This window comes from Macaca fascicularis, chromosome 1, assembly GCF_037993035.2.
Source record: "Macaca fascicularis isolate 582-1 chromosome 1, T2T-MFA8v1.1".
In the NCBI taxonomy this organism is placed as follows: Eukaryota; Metazoa; Chordata; class Mammalia; order Primates; family Cercopithecidae; genus Macaca; species Macaca fascicularis.
The window spans coordinates 180,623,916-180,647,398 of NC_088375.1; the positions used below are offsets into that span (position 1 = coordinate 180,623,916).

At 39.6% G+C, this 23,483-nt stretch overlaps 1 protein-coding gene across 4 annotated transcripts; it reads left to right on the forward strand.

The window, feature by feature from the left end:
• The first annotated feature begins 127 nt into the window (after nt 1–127).
• On the forward strand, nt 128–23,483 carry TMEM59 (transmembrane protein 59). Of its 4 annotated transcripts, none has more exons than XM_005543294.5 (8): nt 128–332; nt 6,597–6,702; nt 8,491–8,585; nt 10,774–10,926; nt 12,476–12,557; nt 13,764–13,848; nt 18,139–18,247; nt 22,853–23,483. In XM_005543294.5, exons 1-8 carry the CDS (start codon nt 144–146, stop codon nt 23,006–23,008), a joined length of 975 nt encoding a protein of 324 aa, XP_005543351.2. In that variant the 5' UTR covers nt 128–143; the 3' UTR covers nt 23,009–23,483. The 4 variants fall into 4 exon arrangements, with proteins under 4 accessions (XP_005543351.2, XP_045226623.2, XP_073862260.1 ...); XM_045370688.3 differs by having other exon boundaries at nt 13,767–13,848; XM_074006159.1 differs by lacking the exon at nt 6,597–6,702.

Genomic DNA, 23,483 nt, shown 5'->3' on the forward strand with positions numbered 1-23,483 from the left:
GGCGGGTCAGGGCGGAGCTGAAGCGACGGCGGAGGCGGAAGCAACGGTCGGCGGGGCGGAGAAGGGGGCTGGCCCCAGGAGGAGGAGGAAACCCTTCAAAGAAAACAGCAACAAGCTGAGCTGCTGTGACAGAGGGGAACAAGATGGCGGCGCCGAAGGCGAGCCTCTGGGTCAGGACCCAACTGGGGCTGCCGCCGCTGCTGCTGCTGACCATGGCCTTGGCCGGAGGTTCGGGGACCGCTTCGGCTGAAGCATTTGACTCGGTTTTGGGTGATACAGCGTCTTGCCACCGGGCCTGTCAGTTGACCTACCCCTTGCACACCTACCCTAAGGTAGGGCCCGTCCGGAGCGGGCTGCGACCCTTCCCTGGCCGCCCATCTCTCGGCTCCCCACACTTATGTCGGCTCTGGCAACCTGGCTGTTCAATCCGCCTTTCAACCGCTGTCTCCCATCTGTGTAGCTCCTGTTTTCCTCCCTAATCCTGCCTGCACCCCAGTTCCTGCTGTCATTACCGGAAGTTTGTCCTGCACTACCCTGTGATAGGCTGAGGGACACAAAGATGAGAAAGACGCGATCCCTTTCCTCTGGGAGCTAGCCGGGCAGCAGGGGAGTCGAGCACTCAGAGGGAGGAGGATAGAGGAGGATATGGATGGTTAATGCAGGGTCCTCGCCTTAAGGAGCCTAAGGGGGGTTTGTAGAAAGGGAGGCGCAGATAAGCGAGTCCACAAATGATTGATTCATAACCTTTGTTTACTAAGCGCCTCTCGGGATCGGGAGCGTAGTCTTCAGGGAGTCAGACAAGTAGACAATTCCACTGAAGTATAAAAAGCGTCACGAAGGCGGCTCAAGGAGTAGCGAGACGCCCAGGAATGCTGTCTGCCTATGTTGAGTTACTGTGTCCAAGACGCTGCCAAGAGGGACTGGGTTAGAGAAGAGGCAGTTAGGTGTCTGCCTACCAGAAACTGACCACTCAGTGCAGAAAACGGGGGATTCGTGGAGTGGGTAAAGAAACGAGACTGTAGACAGGAGAGGGTTCGCAGCTTACGGAGAGGTAATGGCCCTCCTCTTTATGCTTCCCCCCTTTTTAAGTACATACCTAACCCTCTTCACGTTGGTTTTTCAGCGTAAGATCTCTGTTTACTCAACATTCTAAATTGTTTGATGATTCCCACCACACGTTTCCCATGTATGATTTGAGTGTATGCCTTCCCCCACGTTGTTTTATGAGAGCTTTTGTTGATGTTACTGGTGGTTTCCTCTTCGTTTTTCCTTCATCTCCTGTATGCTATTTGCTTAACCATTGTGGCTAGACCTCCTTGCTCTCTAAAACTGGAGTGGCTACGGAGACAGTTCCAGTGAAGCTTAGGATGTTCCATATTGGCGAGTGCTTTCAGGTCTTTGAAATGAAAAGTTCTAAGTGCCGGCACTTCTCAGATTTTGTTTACGGCTGGATTTTAAACTGCATGGAGATTATCAATTTTCAAAAACCGTGGGAGAGGGGAGTGTGCTAAATTTTTCCAGAGATTTATGTAACAATCGAGAAAGAAGTGAGAAGTTTTAACTTCAGACTTAAATCGATGAATACTGCTTCTAACCACGTTATTTTTCTTCACTTCTTGTAAACTTCTCATCATTAAGAGGATTGTATGAGGAAGCTCATTAATATTGATTTGGCCTGGAATTGGGCTGAGACTTACTTTCTATTGTTCTAGGGTTTGTTTCCTTTTTTTGAGATTTTCCTGGCAATTTTGTAGTATAAACCAGAATGTTGGGAGAATAATCAAATAATTTGAAAGGATACCTTCCTGGAACTTGTAGGTACTTTAATAATGTCCACTATTTTCTAACAATTGGTGTGATATCTATAAACCATTTTTACTTATTTAGTAAAGCTTTTCTCACAAAGAACTCCAAATCATCTGGCTCCCTATAGGTCCTGGACTTGAAATTTATATAGACTCCACTGTTAGCCAGAGTGATGGGAGATTTATCATACTATTATTCCTAATTCTCACAACAACCCTGTAAAGTAGGGTTTTAAAATTAAGGAAATTGAGGCTCTGAAAGGTTAAGTGTCTTGCCTAAGGTCACATACCCAAGAAATCGTGGAGTAGGAATTCAGCTTAAAACTGGCTACACTATGCTGCCTCCTATTAATAAACTTGCATTAAACATATTCGGCCGGGTGCGATGGCTCACACCTGTAATCCCAGCACTTTGGGAGGCCGAGGTGGGTGGATCATCTCAGCTCAGGAGATTGCGACCAGCCTGGACAACATGGCAAGACCTCGTCTCTGAAGAAAAAAAGAAAAAGAAAACACTAGCCAGGCGTGGAGACGAGCACCTGTAGTCCCAGCTACTTGGGAAGCTGAGGTGGGAGGCTTGCTTGAGCCTGGGAGGCGGAGGTTACAGTGAGCCGAAATGTCGCCAGTGCACTCCAGTCTAACAGTGAGACCCTGTCTCAAAAAAAAAAAAAAAAAAAAAAGGCTGGGCGTGGTGGCTCACTCCTGTAATCCCAGCACTTTGGGAGGCTGAGGCAGGTGGATCACCTGATGTCAGGAGTTCAAGACCAGCCTGGCCAACATGGTGAAACCCCATCTCTACTGAAAATACCAAAAAAAATTAGCTGGGCATGGTGGCGGGCACTTGTAATCCCAGCTGCTCAGGAGGCTGAGGCAGGAGAAGCGCCTGAACCCGGGAGGCAGAGGTTGCAGTGAGCCTGCGCCATTGCACTCCAGCCTGGGCAACAAGAGGGAAACTCTGCCTCAAAAAAAAAAAAACAAACAAAAAACCCACATATTTAACTATGTCACTGATTTCTATTGGCTCTCCTCTGTGCTTTGTGCTCCAGGAAAAAGCTTCGTGTGTTGTAAGAAATTAGATGAATTTTCAAACTCACATAGAGTTTGAAAAACGAGATAGAAATCTCGTTTTAGGCTGGGCGCTGTGGCTCATGCCTGTAATCCCAGCAGTTAGGAACGCCAAGGCAAGTGGATCATGGGTGGTCAGGAGTTCAAGATCAGCCTGACCAACATGGTGAAACCCCGTCTCTACGAAAAATACAAAAATTAGCTGGGCATGGCACATGCTTGTAATCCCAGCTACTCAGGAGGCTGAGGCAGGAGAACCGCTGGAACCCGGGTGGTGGAGGTTGCAGTGAGCCGAGATTGCGCCGCTTCACTTCAGCCTGGGACACAGAGCAAGACTGCATCTCAAAAAAAAAAAAAATCTCATTTTAATGACACTTTTTGAGAACTAATTATTTGTTGCAAGAAAGTAGAATACCTGTTTGTAAGTAGTTATTTTTAAATTATTCTATCTTTTATCTACAGAAAATGCAATTGCATAATTTATCTCGGACGAAAAAACAAGAGACATAAATCATGTTAATAAAAAAGCTAATTATAGCTAGCCTGGTCATTTATTAATGGAGTGTGGTCTCTAGAACCATACAAACCTGGTTTTATTCCCAGTTCCTTGATTACTGTTTGTCCTTGCTGATCACTTAACTTCTATTTATTTATTTTTTAATTTAAAATAATTGAAACAGAGTGTTGCTCTGTTGCCCAGGCTGGTCTCAAACTCTTGGACTGAATGGATCCTTATGTCTTGGCCTCCCAAACTGTTTGGATTACATGCATGAGCCACGGTGCCTGCCCTAAATAGTACCATTGAGGGACCTTCTAATTATGAATTTAGCTGGTATTTCCTATGGTGGAAGCACCATTTATTGTGTCCTAAATCAGAGGAGATACATGTTATATAAGCTTGCCAGTCATTTGGGATAAATAGGGCATGAAATATTTACTTGAAATCATTATTTTTGTATATATAACATGAAATACTTAGAATAAAGATATGATTCTTTTTTTTTTTTTTTTTTTTTGAGACGGAGTCTCGCCCTGTCGCCCAAGCTGGAGTGCAGTGGCCGGATCTTAGCTCACTGCAAGCTCCGCCTCCCGGGTTCACGCCATTCTCCTGCCTCAGCCTCCCGAGTAGCTGGGACTACAGGCACCCGCCACCTTGCCCGGCTAGTTTTTTGTATTTTTTAGTAGAGACGGGGTTTCACCATGTTAGCCAGGATGGTCTCGATCTCCTGACCTTGTGATCCGCCCGTCTCGGCCTCCCAAAGTGCTGGAATTACAGGCTTGAGCCACCGTGCCCGGCCAGATATGATTCTTAATAGCTACCAGTTGAGTGCCTGCTCCATACCAGATGTTGCATAATTTGTTAAGTCTTAACACAGTGCCTGGCACATTGTAGATGCTCATTAAATAATAGTAATGCTATTGTAGATATAAATATATAATTATCCTAATAGTGAAGATTGACGCTCTACAATTATACAGGCAGTAGAAAATAAAGGAATAAATAGTAGTGAGGATTGATGTAAGAGTATTGTCCGTATTTTACAACTGAGGAAATAGATTAAGTAACTTGCCAAAGGTTGTACAGAATAAGTGGCAAGTCTGAACTTCAAACTAGGGCTGATTCCTGAAACCTAGTCTCTTTTCACCATGCCATATGGTTTTCTGAAATTGGTACTGGATGACTTACTAGGTTTCTTTAACAAAGGAAAGCATATCTAAGAATGAAATGGCATGTGATATAGCTCATACTAATGAGCTTATGCTTCCTCTGTGCAGTATAAGGAAATTTGTGGTGCTCCAAAGACATAAAATAATTCTTTAACTGTTTTACAAAGCCTGCAAAAGCTACTCAGATATGAAATTTATCTTAATTTTTAAAATTCTTTCAATTTCATCTTAACAATAAATGCAGCTGGAACTGAGGTCCAAAAGTGTGCTACCTTCAAAGCTGTATGATAAAGTATATTTAATATTAGACTGCAGCCATCTCTTCTTGATGGATTGTTGCTGCTGCATAAATTTTACTAATCCTTTTGCTGGAAAGAAGTACATACCTTGTATTCCATTGGTTGCTAACTGGCATATGCACATGCTGTTTCCTTATTAGGTGTCTGCCAGTTTGTACACAGTATATCACACAGTAAGTTGAGGGGGCTCCCCCATATGCAGTAGCTTTTTAAAAATACTTTTATTTTATCAAAGAAAACCCTGCTGAAGACATTAGTCATATTAAGCAGTTAATATTTTACAGTAATGAAGAACTAGATGTCCATCCTATCTTGAGCTTTCACACATATACATTGATGCCTGTAATTGTTTTCTATTTTAAAAATCTATTAACACTATTACCATTTATTAAGAACCTTCTACATCCCAGGCACTGTGCTGGAAATAGCTTCCAAATTATTGAGGAATTTGGAGATAATGGCTGTTCTCTCCTTTTTTGATGAGAAACCTGAGATTCTTAGGTAAAATAACTTATGCACTCACCCAAAAGGTTTGATCTAGGTCTGACTGATTGCAGTGTCCTTTCCCATGCAGCACACTGTTGCTCCAGTGTTTTCATTTAATGTAAGCCCAATTTTTTTTTTTTTGAGATGGAGTCTCGCTGTGTCTCCCAGACTGCAGTGCAGTGGCGCGATCTCGGCTCACTGCAAGCTCCGCCTCCCAGGTTCACACCAGTCTCCTGCCTCAGCCTCCCGAGTAGCTGGGACTACAGGCGCCTGCCACCATGCCCAGCTAAGTTTTTGTATTTTTAGTAGAGACAGGTTTTCACCATGTTAGCCAGGATGGTCTCGATCTCCTGATCTTGTGATCCACCCGCCTCGGCCTCCCAAAATGCTGGGATTACAGGCGTGAGCCACCACGCCTGGCCTAAGCCCAGTTTTTAAAAATCCTTTCATATAAACATTTTTATAGATGTATGCCTTACTTTATCAGGCCCTTGTGTCACCATTTGCCATGTGAAGCTAGTCTGATACTTTTCCTGATAAGCCTGGTGATTCATATAAACATGGATGTGACAGAAGTATGCCACTGGTCCTAGGGTACTTGCTTACTCCTTTCTATTGCTGTTGAAGTTCTAGTTATATCACCGTTGTATTTTTTGTTGTTGTTTTATTGTTGTTTTTTAAGCAACAGGGTCTCACTTTGTACCCCAAGCTGGAGTGCAGTGGTGTGATTATAGCTCACTGTACCCTCAAACTCCTGGGCTCAAACAATCCTCATACCTCAGCCTACTGAGTACTAGGGCTACAAGTGTGCACCATCATACTCAGTTATTTTTGTGTGTGTGTTTGTTTTGGTACAGATGGGGTCTCGCTGTATTGTCCAGGCTGGCCTTAAACTGTTAGCCTCAAGCAGTCCTCCTGCCTCAGCTTCCCAAAACCCTGGGATTACAGGTGTGAGCCACTGCACCTGGCATGTCACTATTGTTTTTATTTTTAATTTCCCCCTCACAGATTGTAACCAAAGAAAATGGAAAAAGGGTGGTGGTTTTACCTACTAGGCTTTTTTCTTGATATCACTTTTAAAATAAGGAACTAAAACCTCTGTATGGCGAAGGTCTTGAGTATCAACTGGCTTCTATCATTTTTTTCTTTCAGTTATGAAACTTATAGGATGATTTGTAATAAACGTTACTAACTGCTTTCTTCCTAACCCATTTTCCCCTGAGGAAAAAAAATACTATTTTTTGGTAACCCTTCCTGTTCTTGAACTCCCTAGGAAGAGGAGTTGTACGCATGTCAGAGAGGTTGCAGGCTGTTTTCAATTTGTCAGTTTGTGGATGATGGAATTGACTTAAATCGAACTAAATTGGAATGTGAATCTGGTAAGATGCTATGCTAACATCAGCTGTATGTAACACTGTTGTTTTCTTTGTGATAACCTTTTAAAGTATTTTCCTTAGGAAATGGCAAGCACACTGTTGAAACTAGTCATCTAACATACTGTAATTATTATGGATTTAAGAGTTTTCGTAGCTGCTGCTAGAAATTTCATGGGCTTTAAATTTCATCTGTTTGTTGAGACAGTGTTTATTTTCTGCTGTGAATAGGATACCTTTGTTTAACCAACTTTCTGTCAGACAAATGCAGTAAAATTACCCTACTCACAATTCATTACTACCTTTTCACAAATAGTATAATTTTCCTAAACCTTTCAATCATAAGTTCATTGACTTATCTCCAAGTTTTTTACTGAATCAGGCCTTTGACTCAGTATTTAATAGCGTATTCTTCATTGGTCAGGCCATTAAAATAAGTAGCCAGAGGCTTTGTCATCTGTTAAACCACTTTTCTTTCTTTTTGCTAAAAGCAGTCTGTTTAATAAAAGAAACCTGCAATCAGGACACAATTGACGTTTAACTTTTTAAATAACTATAATGGAATGTTCTCCATTCATTACACTGTTTTTAGCATAGAAGCCATCACTGTGCCATGACTCACATACAGTCTTCTTTGATATCATAACCGTATTTTTGCAGCTCAGTCTCCTAACTGATCATCTTTATATATGCATAATGCTGTCCAGTTTATTATCTAGCGCTTCTGAGAAGTGTATTACAAATGCATTACTGAGTTGGGAAAAAATGAAATTGGTATAGTGGTAAAATGTTATATCACAAGAAGGAAATGGATTTAATGAACTAAATGACAGTATATCTGGTAGAGATCTATTTCAACATTAGAATCATCTGCTATAGAACATTTTCTAGTTCAATTTTCTTTTTTTTTGAGACAGATTCTCGCTCTGTCCCCAGGCTGGAGTGCAGTGGCGTGATCTCAGCTCACTTCAAACTCCGCCCCCCCCCCCCGGGTTCATGCCATTCTCCTGCCTCAGCCTCCCGTGTAGCTGGGACTACAGGCGCCCGCCACCACGCCCGGCTAATTTTTTTTTGTATTTTTAGTGGAGACGGGGTTTCACCATGTTAGCCAGGATGGTCTCGATCTCCTGACCTCGTGATTCGCCCGTCTCAGCCTCCCAAAGTGCTGGGATTACAGGCGTGAGCCACCACACCCAGCCTAGTTCAATTTTCTTAGACTTTCAGATGTTAGGCTGATTGTTTTATTTTTCTGTTGCCACGTGTATACCCTTACTTCTTAACTGAGTGATCTGGTTCTTAACAATAATACTGTATATTTGTATAAATCATTAAAATATATTATTTCATTCAATCCTATGCAGTGGGTTGTGTTATTTCTGTTTTAGATATATAGAAATCAATAGTCAGAGGTTAAACTGCTCAGCCCAGGTCACACACACCAACAAATGATGGAACTAAAACTTTTTGAGTGGTATCTTCAGGATGCCAATCCAGTGCATTTTCTACTACACAAGCCTTAGCTGCAAGGGTCCTCCTATATGAATGTCATCATGTGGCCAGAGCCTGGGTGTATAATTAATAGATTTGTATCTAAAACATTTGACTTGTAGGAGGGAGACAATATGGAGTTCTGTTAAAGATACATTTCCTACTACTATATTACCAAATTTGGAAATTGACATTGATGAAATCTTTTTTAAGTATAAGAATTTTTTAAATAAAATATCAAATCCTTTTCTTTCCTCTTTCCCTTTCCCTTTTGTTTCTTCTAATTTGACTATTTTTCTCTTACAGCATGTACAGAAGCATATTCCCAATCTGATGAGCAATATGCTTGCCATCTTGGTTGCCAGAATCAGCTGCCATTCGCTGAACTGAGACAAGAACAAGTACGAAACAATACTGCCTTTCAAACTAGCCTGCTTAGATGGCACTGACTTGTGTTGCTTGAAGTGTTTATCACCGACTCGATCCTATTTTAGTGTTATATATATATATAATATATAAATATATAAAATATATAAATTTGACTTTCAGCAAACAAAATTTGTTTGCAAATAAAAAAGTCAGTTGAATAATTGCACTTGTATAATGCTTTACTATTAAAAGTTATGCCTACATTCATAATCTTATTTTGTTTCTTCCCACATTCCAGTGAAGATATTATCCTCATTTTACATATTAAAAAACCAAGGCTGAGAGGAATTATTTCAGAGTTCTTTTTCTCCATCCCAACTTCCATTGGACAGTTGCCATTGCCTTAACTCAGATTATCATCATTTCTTATCTGTATTTTTAAGTTAACTTCCAAACTGTTTTTCTAATTTAACCCTTTCTAACTCCATCCTTTACTGTGTCCAGATTTTTTTTTCTAAATTTCATCATGCCATTATCCTGTCTTATATAATTAGTAGCTCCCAATTACATGTAGATTTAAGTCCAAACTGTTTATCACAACCTAGCTCCTGATTACTTCTCCAATGCCATCGCTTAAAATTCCTGACAAGGGAATTTCATACTCTATTCTCCAGACATACTGGGAAAAGTTTCTTAATTTTTGCACAGGAAATAGTCACATGTACAAACTCAAAAGATAAAAAGAGTATACATATAGTGAAAAGTCTCCCACCCCTGTCTCTTAGCCACTCAGTTTTCCCTCATACATGTAGCCAAGGTTACTAGTACACAGATATGTTATGCATATACAAGGATGTACACATGTATTTTATAAATATAAGTATACATAAAGAGCTTCTAATTTTTTTCTACTACATAATATTCTGTGTAGATATATTATAATTTATTTAGGCAGTTCCTTATTTGTGAACATGTAAGTTGTTCCTAATCTTTTTATTTTGTAAATAATATCTATTTTGCACATTTGTGAGTATACCTGTAGAATAAAATCATATGGCTAGAATTGCTGAGTTAAGAGGTATATGCTTTTTTTATTTTTATGTTTTTTAGAGATGGGGATCTCACTATATTACCCAGTCTGGCCTCACGCTTCTGGGCTCAAGTGCTACCATAGATAGCACTGCACTCCAGACTGGGTGACGGAGCGAGACACTGTCTCAAAAAAAAAAAAGAAAAAACAAACATATAAAGAAACAAAGTAGAACCAAAGCTATCCCTAGAGTTTAGTAAATGGCATCCCACGCTTGTGCTTTAGAGGGGCCCAGTGCTGCTAAAGAAGTCAAGAAGTCAGAATTGGAGGAGGAAAGATGACATCATTTGTCAAAATCCTTTTTTTTTTTTTTTTTTTTTTTTTGAGGCAGAGTCTCGCTCTGTCACCAGGCTGGAGTGCAGTGGCGTGATCTTGGCTCACAGTAACCTCCGCCTCCCTGGTTTGAGGGATTCTCCTGCCTCAGCCTCCTGAGTAGCTGGGACTACAGATGTGTGCCACCACGCCTAGCTAATTTTTGTATTTTTAGTGGAGATCGGGTTTGACCATGTTGCCCAGATGGTCTCAATCTCTTGACATCATGATCCACCCACCTCAGCCTCCCAAAGTGCTAGGATTACAGGCGTGAGCCACCATGCCGGGCCATTAAAATCTTATCAGTAGCTTACTACATATACTCAGCCTATAAATACTCCCTTCACCCTGCCCTGTTGTCAGATGTCTACCATTTTATGTGTATATTCCTCTGATTGATTTTTTCCTTCCCCTTTTCCATTGATGTTCATTATAGCATGATTTATTCTCAATAAAAACATTAAAGATGAGAATGATATGATTTGTCCCTTCCTATTCTACCCTCGAGGACTTGCTGGCCCTCGTTTAATTACATCTTAAGAGTCTTCTTATTTTTGGACTTAATTCAAAATCCTGTTATTCTGATAGAGGTGACAGGGAGCTAGTAAGTGTGTTTGGTGGCAAATTAAAGTAGCCTTGGTTTTTAAGCCTTACCGTAATTTGCATAGGTAACTAAGAGTTTAATGCTATTAGATTATGGTAGATGTATTTGTTTATATCCTGTCCCATTAAGGATTTGAGTAATCTTGATTATGTTGTTCTCTTGAATGTACATATATAAAAAATAATGCATTTCTCATTATTTATTTTATTTTTAGCTTATGTCCCTGATGCCAAAAATGCACCTACTCTTTCCTCTAACTCTGGTGAGGTCATTCTGGAGTGACATGATGGACTCTGCACAGAGCTTCATAACCTCTTCATGGACTTTTTATCTTCAAGCTGATGATGGAAAAATAGTCATATTCCAGGTGACAACAGTGCTTCATGGATTCATCTAATTACCAACAACAGTAAATGTATATGTTTTAAATGAGTGTTTCAGCATAGAGCCATACTCAGTCACTTACAAATACTTATCATCAAGTAAGAATTACTTATTTGGCCCTACATTAAAATATTGGACATCAGTTTGATTACCCTTCCCTTTGCCCATTAAAAGCCTTATCTAAAGCCCATTAGTTTTTATCTAACCAGAACTCTGAGTCTTTTAAATTTTATGGTGGTTAAATTGATAAAATGAAATCTTTAAATATGAGAGATAATAATTAATATACTTTTAATGTAAACAGTGGCCATATATGATTACATATGGATATCAGATAAAAACAATATGACATAATTTTTAGTTTTTTATAGTGCTTTTACTCATAACTCTTATAAGAGAACTTCTTGAAGAAGTATTTTGCCTAGAGAGGTAATGTCTCCTATCTCATCATTTACCATGTGATAATAACTGTTATTCCCTGGAGGTTATATTGTACTAGATATATTATCTCGGATTTTCAAACAACTTAATGAGGTTATATTATTCCTATTTTATTGATGAGGAAGGTGAGAGTAACTTGTTGCAGTTGCACTGCCGATAAGTAACAGAATTAAGCTTAAAACCCAGGACACTTTAGCACCAAGGCCCATATACTACCCTACCATGCTTTTAATTCAGTAGTTGAATTCCTCAAATTTACCAGTCAACAGAGTTTATGTTGTGTCTTCCTCTCGGGTAATAAAATAAACCTTTTAAGTACTGTAGCTAAGTAAGTGACTTAATGTATGGCTGGTATGTGATTTTTAGCACTACCCTGAACCTTGGGTCCCCTCTACTTAATTTGGTAATAAGTAAAATGCAGGAATTTTCTCTTTAAATTCATGAACAAGTTCTATGTCCTAAAGCTACTTACATCAAAGCATAAGTTGACTCTCAGAGTGAAGGCCTCATTCATTCCTCATTAGATAGGAGATTAGCTCTGTGTCTCTCTAAAGTCTGTGTGAATTTGAGCATAACTGGGATGGAGAAACCCCCATTCTAGAGGATCAGAACTATTCAGAAAATGTAAAGTATGGAGTGTTTGGCTGTAATTTATGGATTCCTCATACCTAGGGAATAATGGAATGTTTCATATGAGAAGAAATAGAGATAATATGTGTTTAGCCAAAAGTTTTGGCAGTCTGATAAATTATTCCTGATCAACTAGAATTAGAACTCATTTCTGCAAGGTATAGTATTTAATGTAGTATGTAATGATTTATCACTCTCTCCCTTAAAAAAAAAAAAAAATGTTGTCAGGAAGTTAAACTAACATAAATCTGCCAGAAATCTGTTTCTTTGCAAGGCACTGGTTCTAATGTTTAGGAAGTGCAATTAAAATATATTGTGGTTAACGTGTTTTATTTTTTATACAGTCTTTCTGTTACTCTTTCTCAATTTAAATGTTTAAAGAGATGATGTGTTTTAGAACTTGTTACTGAAAAAAAGCTAAAGAAGTACAAATGACTTAATTGCTTTCATTATTATTTTAGTCTAAGCCAGAAATCCAGTATGCACCACATTTGGAACAGGAGTCTACAAATTTGAGAGAATCATCTCTAAGCAAAATGTCCTGTAAGTTTTATTTTAAGTAGCTTAGATAAAAACATTAGCAGTCAAATCTGGTTGTAGTAGAGTTGGTTGTGTTTTTTTTTTTTTTCCACTGATGGAACATAAACAGATAATTTCTAAAACAGTGGTTCTCAAACTTTCATGTGTATTAGAGTTTGGAGAGCTTGTTCAAACACACATTGCCGGGCCCCACCTCCAGAGTTTCTAATTTACTAGGTCCAGGAGAAGACCTGAGAATTTCTATTTCTCACAAGTTCCAGATTTTGCTGATGCTGCTGGCCTGGGGGCCACACTTTGAGAATCACTATTCTAAAAACATTTAGTTTGTTTCAAAGGATGTTTTGAGCATGAACTAATCAACTATTCTGGTACTTCCCAATAAATTGACCAAATAATGAAAAATACCAAAAGTATGAGTCCCCATTCTATTTTTATTTCCATGTTAGAAGTGAATTTTGGCCGGGCGCGGTGGCTCAAGCCTGTAATCCCAGCACTTTGGGAGGCCGAGACGGGTGGATCACGAGGTCAGGAGATCGAGACCATCCTGGATAACACGGTGAAACCCCGTCTCTACTAAGAAATACAAAAAACTAGCCGGGCGAGGTGGCGGGCGCCTGTAGTCCCAGCTACTCGGGAGGCTGAGGCCGGAGAATGGCGTGAACCCGGGAGGCGGAGCTTGCAGTGAGCTGAGATCCGGCCACTGCACTCCAGCCTGGGCGACAGAGCGAGACTCCGTCTCAAAAAAAAAAAAAAAAAAAAAGAAGAAGAAGTGAATTTTGACTCATAAGAATGTAAAACATCAAGCTAAAGCAGAGCTTACCTTGTAAAATTTACTCATACCTTATTTTAGATACTATTTAATTAGCCTTCTAATTTTGGTAGGTGGGAGTGGGTAGATAATGATAGCACATAACATAAGACCATCTTTAACTTTAATTAGATTAAAATAAACCAAATCCAAGCTCACATGTAATTAAGCAGAAAACATCAATGCCAATAAGAATTTGAAAATAAAACAGGAAACTCATAATGTGGTAGAATATTCATTTGGTTTTGATGTGCTAGAAAAACTGATACGTATTATAAAATGTATCAGATGACACAAACAAAAACAATTGGATATCTGTAAAGTGTGTATATCTAGAAGTAGTCATGTGAGACTAGGTTTTGGGATGTAGGGTATAATAAACTCATACCTTACTATTTCAGCAGATCTGCAAATGAGAAATTCACAAGCACACAGGAATTTTCTTGAAGATGGAGAAAGTGATGGCTTTTTAAGATGCCTCTCTCTGTATGTATTCCTCTTTATTGTGTGTATAACAGATAAAATCTGGCTGTATCAGAGAGATACATTACTTTTATTATTTTAAAATTAGCACCTCAAAAGTAAACCTTTTTACTTTTTCCCTTCCAAGATTGTACGTTAGATATTTTAGTGTGTTTAAAAGGTTATAGGCATACTACTTGAATAAAACCCACGCAGGTAGTTTTTTTTCACAGTACAGGAGCATACTTCTTGTTAGAATCTCTTGATTTATGTTGAATGTGCTTCTCCACACATTTAAATTAAGCTTTAATTTCACATATGTCTGAGGCCAGGCACGGTGGCTCACGCCTGTAATCCCAACAGTTTGGAAGGCCGACGCAGGTGGATCACCTGAGATCAGGAGTTCAAGACCAGCCTGGCCAACATGGCGAAACCCCGTCTCTACTGAAAATCCAAAAATTAGCCAGGCGTGGTGGCGCATGCCTGTCATCCCAGCTACTCAGGAGGATGAGGCAGGAGAATGGCTTGAACCTGGGAGGCAGAGGTTTCAGTGAGCTGAGATTGCACCACTGCACTCCAGCCTAGGTGACAGAGTAAGATTCTGTCTCAAAAAATAAAATAAAACAAAATAAAATAAAAAAGTTTGAATGGTTTAGGGATCAGATTTTTGTTTTTGTTTTTATCTGCATGGCCAGATTTGAGGCTAGAAGAGCTGGATAAGCACTCTAGATTAAGAAGGGCTTTGTATTCTATACTAAGGAGTATCAGCTCTGTGCCAAGAGTTTTTAAGGGTAATGGTAAAGTGGGCAAATGAGAGTAGTGGGTACCATATGCCCTCCTAGGAAAAAATATCAAGCCTTATGAGGGTGAGAGGCAGGTTTTATCAAAGTGTGCATGTTTCCTCTTCTCCAAGGAATTCGGATATGATCCCTCCCCCACATTTTACTCCTCCCCACCCCCCCCAAAAAAAGGAAACAGAGAAAGCTAGTGGGCCATGTCACTTATTGACTATTACCTACTCTGTGTCAGATACCAGGCCAAGCATTTCAGTGAGTGGTACTGCTGTATAGTGTGTTCATTCTAGTGGACTGTTCTATCTCAAGTATAAAACTTCGGTAGTCCAAACCACATGCTCCCTGTAATTTCTTATAGAAACAGTTTCTTGAGAGGTGTTATCGTGTATCATTAGAGTTAGGTGGACCTTACAAATTAATACCTTTTACTAGGCAAAATGTTTAAAAGACTGTATGAGAAAACAAGGATTAAACTTTAAATTTTATCCTTCTTTCATTTCTAAACCGGTTTTGAGCTTGTCCAACAAAGGGCAGTTTTTCTCTTTCCAGTATTTAGGATGTTTGTTGCAGTTTGATAGTTCTGTGAAACCTAAATAATTAATCTTAAATTACAGTTCTCAGTACTGTACTACCTGGCATATTATTGGTGATTTATTGACCTTTAACATTTTGTCATTATATGCTGTGTGTGTTTTTTTTTAAATCTAACACTTTAAAAGTGATTTTGTGAAACAACTAACTTTATAACTAGAAATGTATTTCTTAGAAGTTTTTGGCCAGGCGCGGTGGCTCACGCCTGTAATCCCAGCACTTTGATCACGAGGTCAGGAGTTCGAGAGCAGCCTGCCCAAGATGGTGAAACCCCGGCTCTACTAAAAATACAAAAAAAATTAGCCAGGTGCGGTGGCAGGCGCCTGTAATCCCAGCTACTCGGGAGGCCAAGGCAGGAGGAGAATCGCTTGAACTCGGAGGGCGGAGGTTGCAGTGAACCGAGATCGCGCCACTGCACTCCAGCCTGGGCAACAGAATGAGACTCTGTCTCAAAAAAAAAAAAAAAAAAGAAGTTTTTGTGCCCAAATGTAGATTATAATAGGTAGGATCCTATATTTGAATAAAAATTATGATTTTGGCCGAGTGCGGTGGCTCATGCGTGTAATCCCAGCACTTTGGAAGGCCAAGGCAGGAGGATCACTTGAGCCCAGAGGTTCAAAATCAGTTTGGGTAACATAGTGAGACCCCATCCATCTCTACAAAAAATAAAAAAAATTAGCTGGGCATGGTGGCACACGCCTGTAGTCCCAGCTATCAAGAGGCTGAGGTGGGAGAATCACTTGAGCCCGGGAAGTCAAGGCTGCAGTGAGCTATGATCGTGCCACTGCACTGCCTGAGTGATAGAGCGAGACTGTCTCAAAAAATTTTTTTAAGTGTTCTTTTTTAAAATGCTTTTTCCCCTTCAGTGATCCCATTTGACTTTTAGAACAATACCCTGTGATAAGTAGGTGGTAATTTAAAGAGGTGAATTGACTACTTCCAAGGTTATACAGTCACTATGTTAGAATTCAAACCTAATTTTTCTAATTATACATCTTCTGCTCATCCTATTCTGCTGTAAATATTTACTTCCTAAAGTGTCATGATTTTTCCATGATTACATACAGAATCACTCAGCCAGTTATTGGAATCTGATCGTAGCTGTTAAAGAGACACCATGATCTCCAGAAAGGAAATTGAAGTCACTCTTTCTTCACTTGTATTTCTTTTTGAAGAGCCAGGCACTGTGCTAGGGAGTTGAGACCTAGAAAAGATGTCAGGAGTTCTCAGGTCTAGACAGACGTGGACAATAGTGATTGCTATACATATACACACTCCTACACATGTCTCATACAAAGCATATAAAGACTGTATTTAAGTCTACTGGAGGTTTCAAGGGGAGGATTGACAGGCGAGATAGAAATATCTTGAGTAATGAGTAGACATTTTTGCTAGTTGTAGCAGAAGATTTACTTAAATTTTTTTTTTCAGATATACTGGCCTCCTGCTCAATGTGTATAGGGTACATTACTGCATATGGAGGATAAGGAGAGTCAGAAATTTGACTGAACTGGGAAAACAGGAATAGAGAGAAGCAGGAACATAACATTAGTGTCAAGAAGAGGCTTCTATGTGAAGGATAGGTTGGAGAACTTTGGTAAATCAGGGAAGAAATTATGAAGGCTGAATTAGGGCAGTAGACAAGAACAGGAGATAATGGAGATAGTTGAAAATCTGTAGGATCTAGTCATTGTTTTGTTCTGGAGAGTGAAGGGATGAACCCCAATTTTCTGGCTTAGGTAGTTGCTACTGGAATCCAGATATCAAATATATCCTCATTTTGCAGTAAATTCCTTAACTCAGTTAGGGCTGGAACATGGAGAGGAAAGTGGGTATTTTTTTCATTTAAAACGTGTTTTACTCTATTATCTTTCTAAATTGGGATACTTAAAGCATCATATGGGAGTTCCCTACTTTTAGATACAATACATTCTCCAAAGTCCGCCTGTTTTGCTGGCAGACAATGACTGTGCTTACTGCATGTTCAAGTCTTGCCAGACTGTCAAGTGAGTGGTTAGGGTGGTAAGTATAGATCTCTTATTAGGCAGTGTTGGATGAGCAGAGATGTGAAAATTAGGGACTATCTGTGTTACACAGTTTGTCAGAGTTAGACTTTTAATTATTTAAAAATGGCTTGACTTTTTTTTGAATCTTAATAGGTCAATTATGAAAAAAACTTCAGGTGGGAGAATGGCTTGTGCCCATGAGTGCAAGGCCAGCCTGGGCAATACAGTGAGAGCTTGTCTCTATAAAAATTAAAAATAAATAAAAATAAAAAACCTCTAATTGCTGATTCTCATAACTGGCCTTCTATCTTAAGATATTTTAATGATAAGGAAAATATAACTACCTCTTTACTGAGATATGCTATAATGATTACAGAATGCCTTACAATAGATGTGCTCTTTTAAATTGAAGTATAAGTAAATTATGGCAAATTAAATATGTGAAGTATTCTAGGGAAACTGACTTCTGGAAGCCTGTTGTGATTTCTTTTATAAAACAAATGATCATTTTAAATTTACCTAGTCTATACCTTAACTTTATTGTATATTGGTTTTCTGAAAGCAAGTATAATAATTTGTAAAATAATATATGACATTTGTACGACAGTGTACAATTTACAGGACACTTTCACTTGCCTTATATATTTAGCAGAAAGTCAAGTATATTTGATTTTATTATTATTACAAAAGTGATATAGCCATGTTATAGAAACATTAGAAGTAGAGGAAAAAGACTTTATGCCAACCTAATGTAATAGCTATTAGTATAATATTTCCTTCTGTAAGTATGTTTTTTAATAGTTTCAAAGATAATCAACAAAGTTTTAATTGTACTGTTGAGCTAAGTACATAAGGTTGATTGACTAAGAATCTCCTGTTTCTTATAAAATTTTAATATAACTAATTGTTGATTTTTTTTCCAGTAACTCTGGGTGGATTTTAACTACAACTCTTGTCCTCTCGGTGATGGTATTGCTTTGGATTTGTTGTGCCACTGTTGCTACAGCTGTGGAGCAGTATGTTCCCTCTGAGGTAAATTTAATTCTAACCCTTAGACCATTTGAAGACTGAGCCCTGTGAGATATCATTTTAAATACCTTATTTGTTTAGCTGGAAAAACAAGGCCTCTCTACTATAATAGAAAGAGAGAAGATGTGGTGGTTTTCATGTGGTAGAGGTTGGCACACATAAAAATTACAGGTTTGCATCACAAGAATGGTTGTTCCCAGCTTTCTGTGATGCTAACTACCGTGGTGACATATATGTTGACTGGCTTGAGAAAAGTGTGTCTTTCTGACTCTCTAAGACTGAAAAGACCTGTTTACATCAGTTTCTAAGGCGATATGTGGGAAAGAAGACTTTTTTTTTTTTTTTTTGAGACAGAGTCTTACTCTGTCACCCAGGCTAGAGTGCAGTGGCGCGATCTCGGCTCACTGCAAGCTCCGCCTCCCGGGTTCATGCCACTCTCTTGCCTCAGCCTCCTGAGTAGCTGGGACTACAGGCACCCGCCACCGCATCTGGCTAATTTTTTTGTATTTTTTAGTAGAGACCGTGGTCTCGATCTCCTGAATTCATGATCCACCTGCCTCAGCCTCCCAAAGTGCTGGGATTACAGGCGTGAGCCACCGTGCGCAGCCTTTTTTTTTTTTTTTTTTTTTTTTGAGGCACAGTCTCACTCTGTCGCCCAGGCTACAGTGCAGTGGCCAGGATCTTGGTTCACTGCAGCCTCCGCCTCCTGGGTTCAAGTGATTCTTCTGCCTCAGCCTCCTGAGTAGCTGGGACTACAGGCACGCGCCACCATGCCCAGCCAATTTTTGTATTTTCAGTAGAGATGGGGTTTCACCATATTGACCAGGCTGGTCCTGAACTACTGATCTCAAGTGACCTGCCCACCTCTGCCTCCCAAAGTGTTGGGATTACAGGCATGAGCCACCATACCCAGCCAGAGAGAAGATTTGTAGAACCATTTAATAGTTTAAATTAATTACCACAATATTAAGGAGCAGTGCTGCTTTAGAAGCAGCAAGGCTGAGCCAGGTGTGGTGCTCATGCATCTAATCCCAGCACTTTGGGAAGGCTAGGCAGGTGGATCACTTGAGCTCAAGAGTTTGAGAACAGCCTGGGCAACATGATGAGATCCTGTCTCTGCGAAAAATTATAAAAATTATCTGGGCATGGTGGTGTGTGCCCATGATCCCAGCTACTCAGGAGGCTGAGGTGGGAGGATCACTTGAGCCCAGAAGGTTGAGGCTGCAATAAACCAGGATTGTGCCACTGTATTACAGCCTGGTAACAGAACAAGACCCTGAGTCTCAAAAGAAAAAAGAAAAGAAAAGAAGAGAGAGGAGAGAGGAAGGGAGAGGGAGAGGGAGAGGAGAAATGCTGGAGTGTTTGATTTTGAGTTGTTATATTCTGGTATCTAACCCCATAAGAGATGGAAGACATTGTGACTTCCTTGGTAATTAAAATTTAACTGGCCCAAAAAATATAACTGTTAAGGTAAAGGATTTTTGTTTGGGGGAAAGGCTATAATTTGATTATTCAGCTTAGCTTTCAAGAACAGAAAAGTATTTATATAACTAAATATAGAATAATAATGGCTGTCAACATCTAATCCCACTGAAATAAACTTTAGTTTTTTTATACCTCCAAAGTGCCATAGAAAAAGAGAGAAAAGAAGAAGAGACAGAAATTAGAATATAATAATAAGCCATTGGCATGTGCCTAATATGGTGCTTGAACAACTGTTTTATCCTAACAGACTATAAAGATGTTTAAATATATGATTTGCACATGAAAAATTAAAATATTATGCTTAATATTTTTATTAAGGTGATATAATTGATGTAGGTACCTAGAAACTGGGACAGGATAATGTTGATAACAACATTTGTATAGTCTTTAAAATTTACAAAGTATTTTCATATACCTTCATATTCTTCTCATCTAACTAAAATTTTGTGTCCTTTAACCAGCATCTCCTCAGTCTCCTTCCTCCCTTCAGTGGCTTCTTTCATGTTGATGTATAAAATCAAACAGTTCCTGGTTGCTGCTTCAAGATCTTTAAATGTTGTTAGGTAGAGTTGTGAACATTTTTCTTTCACAGTGCCCCAGAGCCAGTGGTCACATGTGAATTTTGAGTTTTAAGGAGGCCTACTATATCAGATCCGTGTCCAACCTATCAACCACTGAATTTTTTTTTTTTTTTTTTTTTTTTTTCCAGACAGGGTCTCGCTCTGTCACTGAGGCTGGAGTGCAATGGCACAATCTCGGCTCACTGCAATCTCCACCTCCCGGGTTCAAGTGATTCTCATGTCTCAGCCTGCTGAGTAGCTGGGACTACTACAGGTGCACACCACCACACCCGGCTTATTTCTGTATTTTTAGTAGAGATTGGGTTTCACCATGTTGGCCAGGTTGGTCTCGAACTCCTGACCTCAAGTGATTCACCTACCTCAGCCTCCCAAAGTGCTGGGATTATGGGCGTGAGCCACCGCGCCTGGCCTGAACTTGTCTTAAAGCTACTCTCTTACTGGAAAAGCTTAAGGTACTGGGGCAACTCCTTGCGGGATAGTTGTTCCCCTGAGGCAGCAGTCCAGTAGAACACATCTGAAACATGTATGAATAAGCAACTATTGTGACAGTCACTTTTAGAACATTTTCATCAGCCCAGAAAGAAAATCTGTACTCTTAGTAATTGCTCCCCATTTTCTCCCAAGCAGCAGCAGCAGCTGCACCACCCCCACCCCCATCTCACCCTCCAGTCCTAAATAGCCAATATGTAGTCTCTTGTGACTGGCCTCTTTCACTAAGCATATTTTCAAGGTTCATCATGTTACAGCATGTATCACTTTATCATCTTTTTTTTTTTTTGAGATGGAGTCTCGCTCTATCGCCCAGGCTAGAGTGCAGTAGTGCAACCTCGGCTCACTGCAAACCTCCACCTCTCGGGTTCAAGCGATTCTCCTGCCTCAGCCTCCCTAGTGGCTGGGACTACAGGCACGCACCACCACACCCAGCTAATTTTTATATTTTTAGTAGAGATGGGGTTTCACTATGTTGGCCAGGCTGGTCTGGAACTCCTGACCTCAGGTGATCCACCTTCCTCAGCCTCCCAAAGTGCTGGGATTACAGGCTTGAGCCACCATGCCCAGCCAGGATAGCATGTATCACTTTTGATAAATTCTTGAAGGTGCTCTTTATTCAGCATCTTTTAAAAACACCTTTCCAGTAGTAGGTACTTCTGTGTAGTTCTTGCTTTATAATCTAGTGAGTTGCCCTGCCAGTGATATCAGCACTTCAGTTTCTAACTTTTGGATATGGGGATTTGTTGCTATATGAGTAGATTAACAATAGAATCTATACCATTTCTTTTTTTTTTTTTGAGACAGAGTCTCACTTTGTCCCCCAGGCTGGAGGGCAGTGGCGTGATCTCAGCCCACTGCAACCTCTGCCTCCCAGGCTCAAGTGATTATTGTGCCTCAGCCTCCTGAGTAGCTGGAATTACAGGCACGTACCACCATGCCTGGCTAATTTTTTGTGTTTTTAGTAGAGACAGGGTTTCACCATGTTGGCCAGGCTGGTCTTGAGCTCCTGACCTCGAGTGATCTGCCTGCCTCAGCCTCCCAAAGTGGTGGGATTACCGGCGTGAGCCACTGCACCCGGCCTATGCTTATTAGTGAAGACTTTTCACTTTGCTTTTCTGCCTTTAAGAGATACGTATGGACAGGTGTGGTGGCTCACACATGTATCCCAACACTTTGGGAGGCCAAGGTAGGAGGATCACTTCAGGCCAGGAGTCTGAGACCAGTCTAGGCAACATAGCAAGACTCCATCATTTAAAAAAAAAAAAAAGAAAAATTAGCTGGACATAGTGGTGCATGCCTATAGTCCTAGCTACTCAGGAGGCTGAGGCAGGAGAATCACTTGAGTCCAGGAGTTCAAGGCCTTGTAGTGAGCTATGATCACACCACTGCACTCCAGCCTGGGTAACAGAGCAACACCCCATCTCTTTTAAAAAAAAAAAAAAGACAGAGACATTCATACGTATATTACCTACTCTCAACAGATGTTAGATATTAACATTATTCTCTAATGAGTTTTATGACATTTGCAGTGATTCTGTTTTATGCTTTCATTCTTTTAGTATCTTCTTGGATATGGTAGTAACAATTAAGGAACTTTATATATTTATGAAGACCCTTCTATCAGTGTTAGAGCATTTCATGCATATTCTTTTTTCTCACAGCATTTTCAAATAGCATCTATCATTTTCCATACATGTTAAGCTAAAACATTTAGGAGCAGAAAGACTTACACCAAATTATTTTACCACTTGGTAGGAGAGCTAAGATGTTGAAGGACTTGATCACTTAAGGCATCCATAGCTATTTTTCTTGATACTCAGTTGTTATACTCCTGAGGATTTTAACTTGAGATGTGGAACAGCTTTCTTTGGCCATCCACTGGGAGCTGAATCATGTGTCTACAACATTTTGAGAAAAAGCATTCTTCTTTCTTAAAGTTGTTTATAGAATTTTTTTTTACTAACCATTTATAAATTAAATTATTTGAAGACTTACTTGGAGAGGTTCCTAATTATCCAGACTACTAATGTACATTGGTTTTCTTTTGCAGAAGCTGAGTATCTATGGTGACTTGGAGTTTATGAATGAACAAAAGCTGAACAAATATCCAGCTTCTTCTCTTGTGGTTGTTAGATCTAAAACTGAAGATCATGAAGAAGCAGGGCCTCTACCTACGAAAGTGAATCTTGCTCATTCTGAAATTTAAGCATTTTTCTTTTAAAAGAAAAGTGTAATAGACATCTAAAATTCCACTCCTCATAGAGCTTTTAAAATGGTTTCATTGGATATAGGCCTTAAGAAATCACTATAAAATGCAAATAAAGTTACTCAAATCTGTGAAGACTGTATTTGCTATAACTTTATTGGTATTGTTTTTCTAGTAATTTAAGAGGTGGATGTTTGGGATTGTATTAGTATTTTACTAATATCTGTAGCTATTTTGTTTTTTGCTTTGGTTATTGTTTTTTTCCCTTTTCTTAGCTATGAGCTGATCATTGTTCCTCCTCACCTCCTGCCATGATACTGTCAGTTACCTTAGTTAGTAAGCTGAATATTTAGTAGAATATGATGCTTCTGCTCAGGAATGGCCCACAAATCTGTAATTTGAAATTTAGCAGGAAATGACCTTTAATGACACTACATTTTCAGGAACTGAAATCATTAAAATTTTATTTGAATAA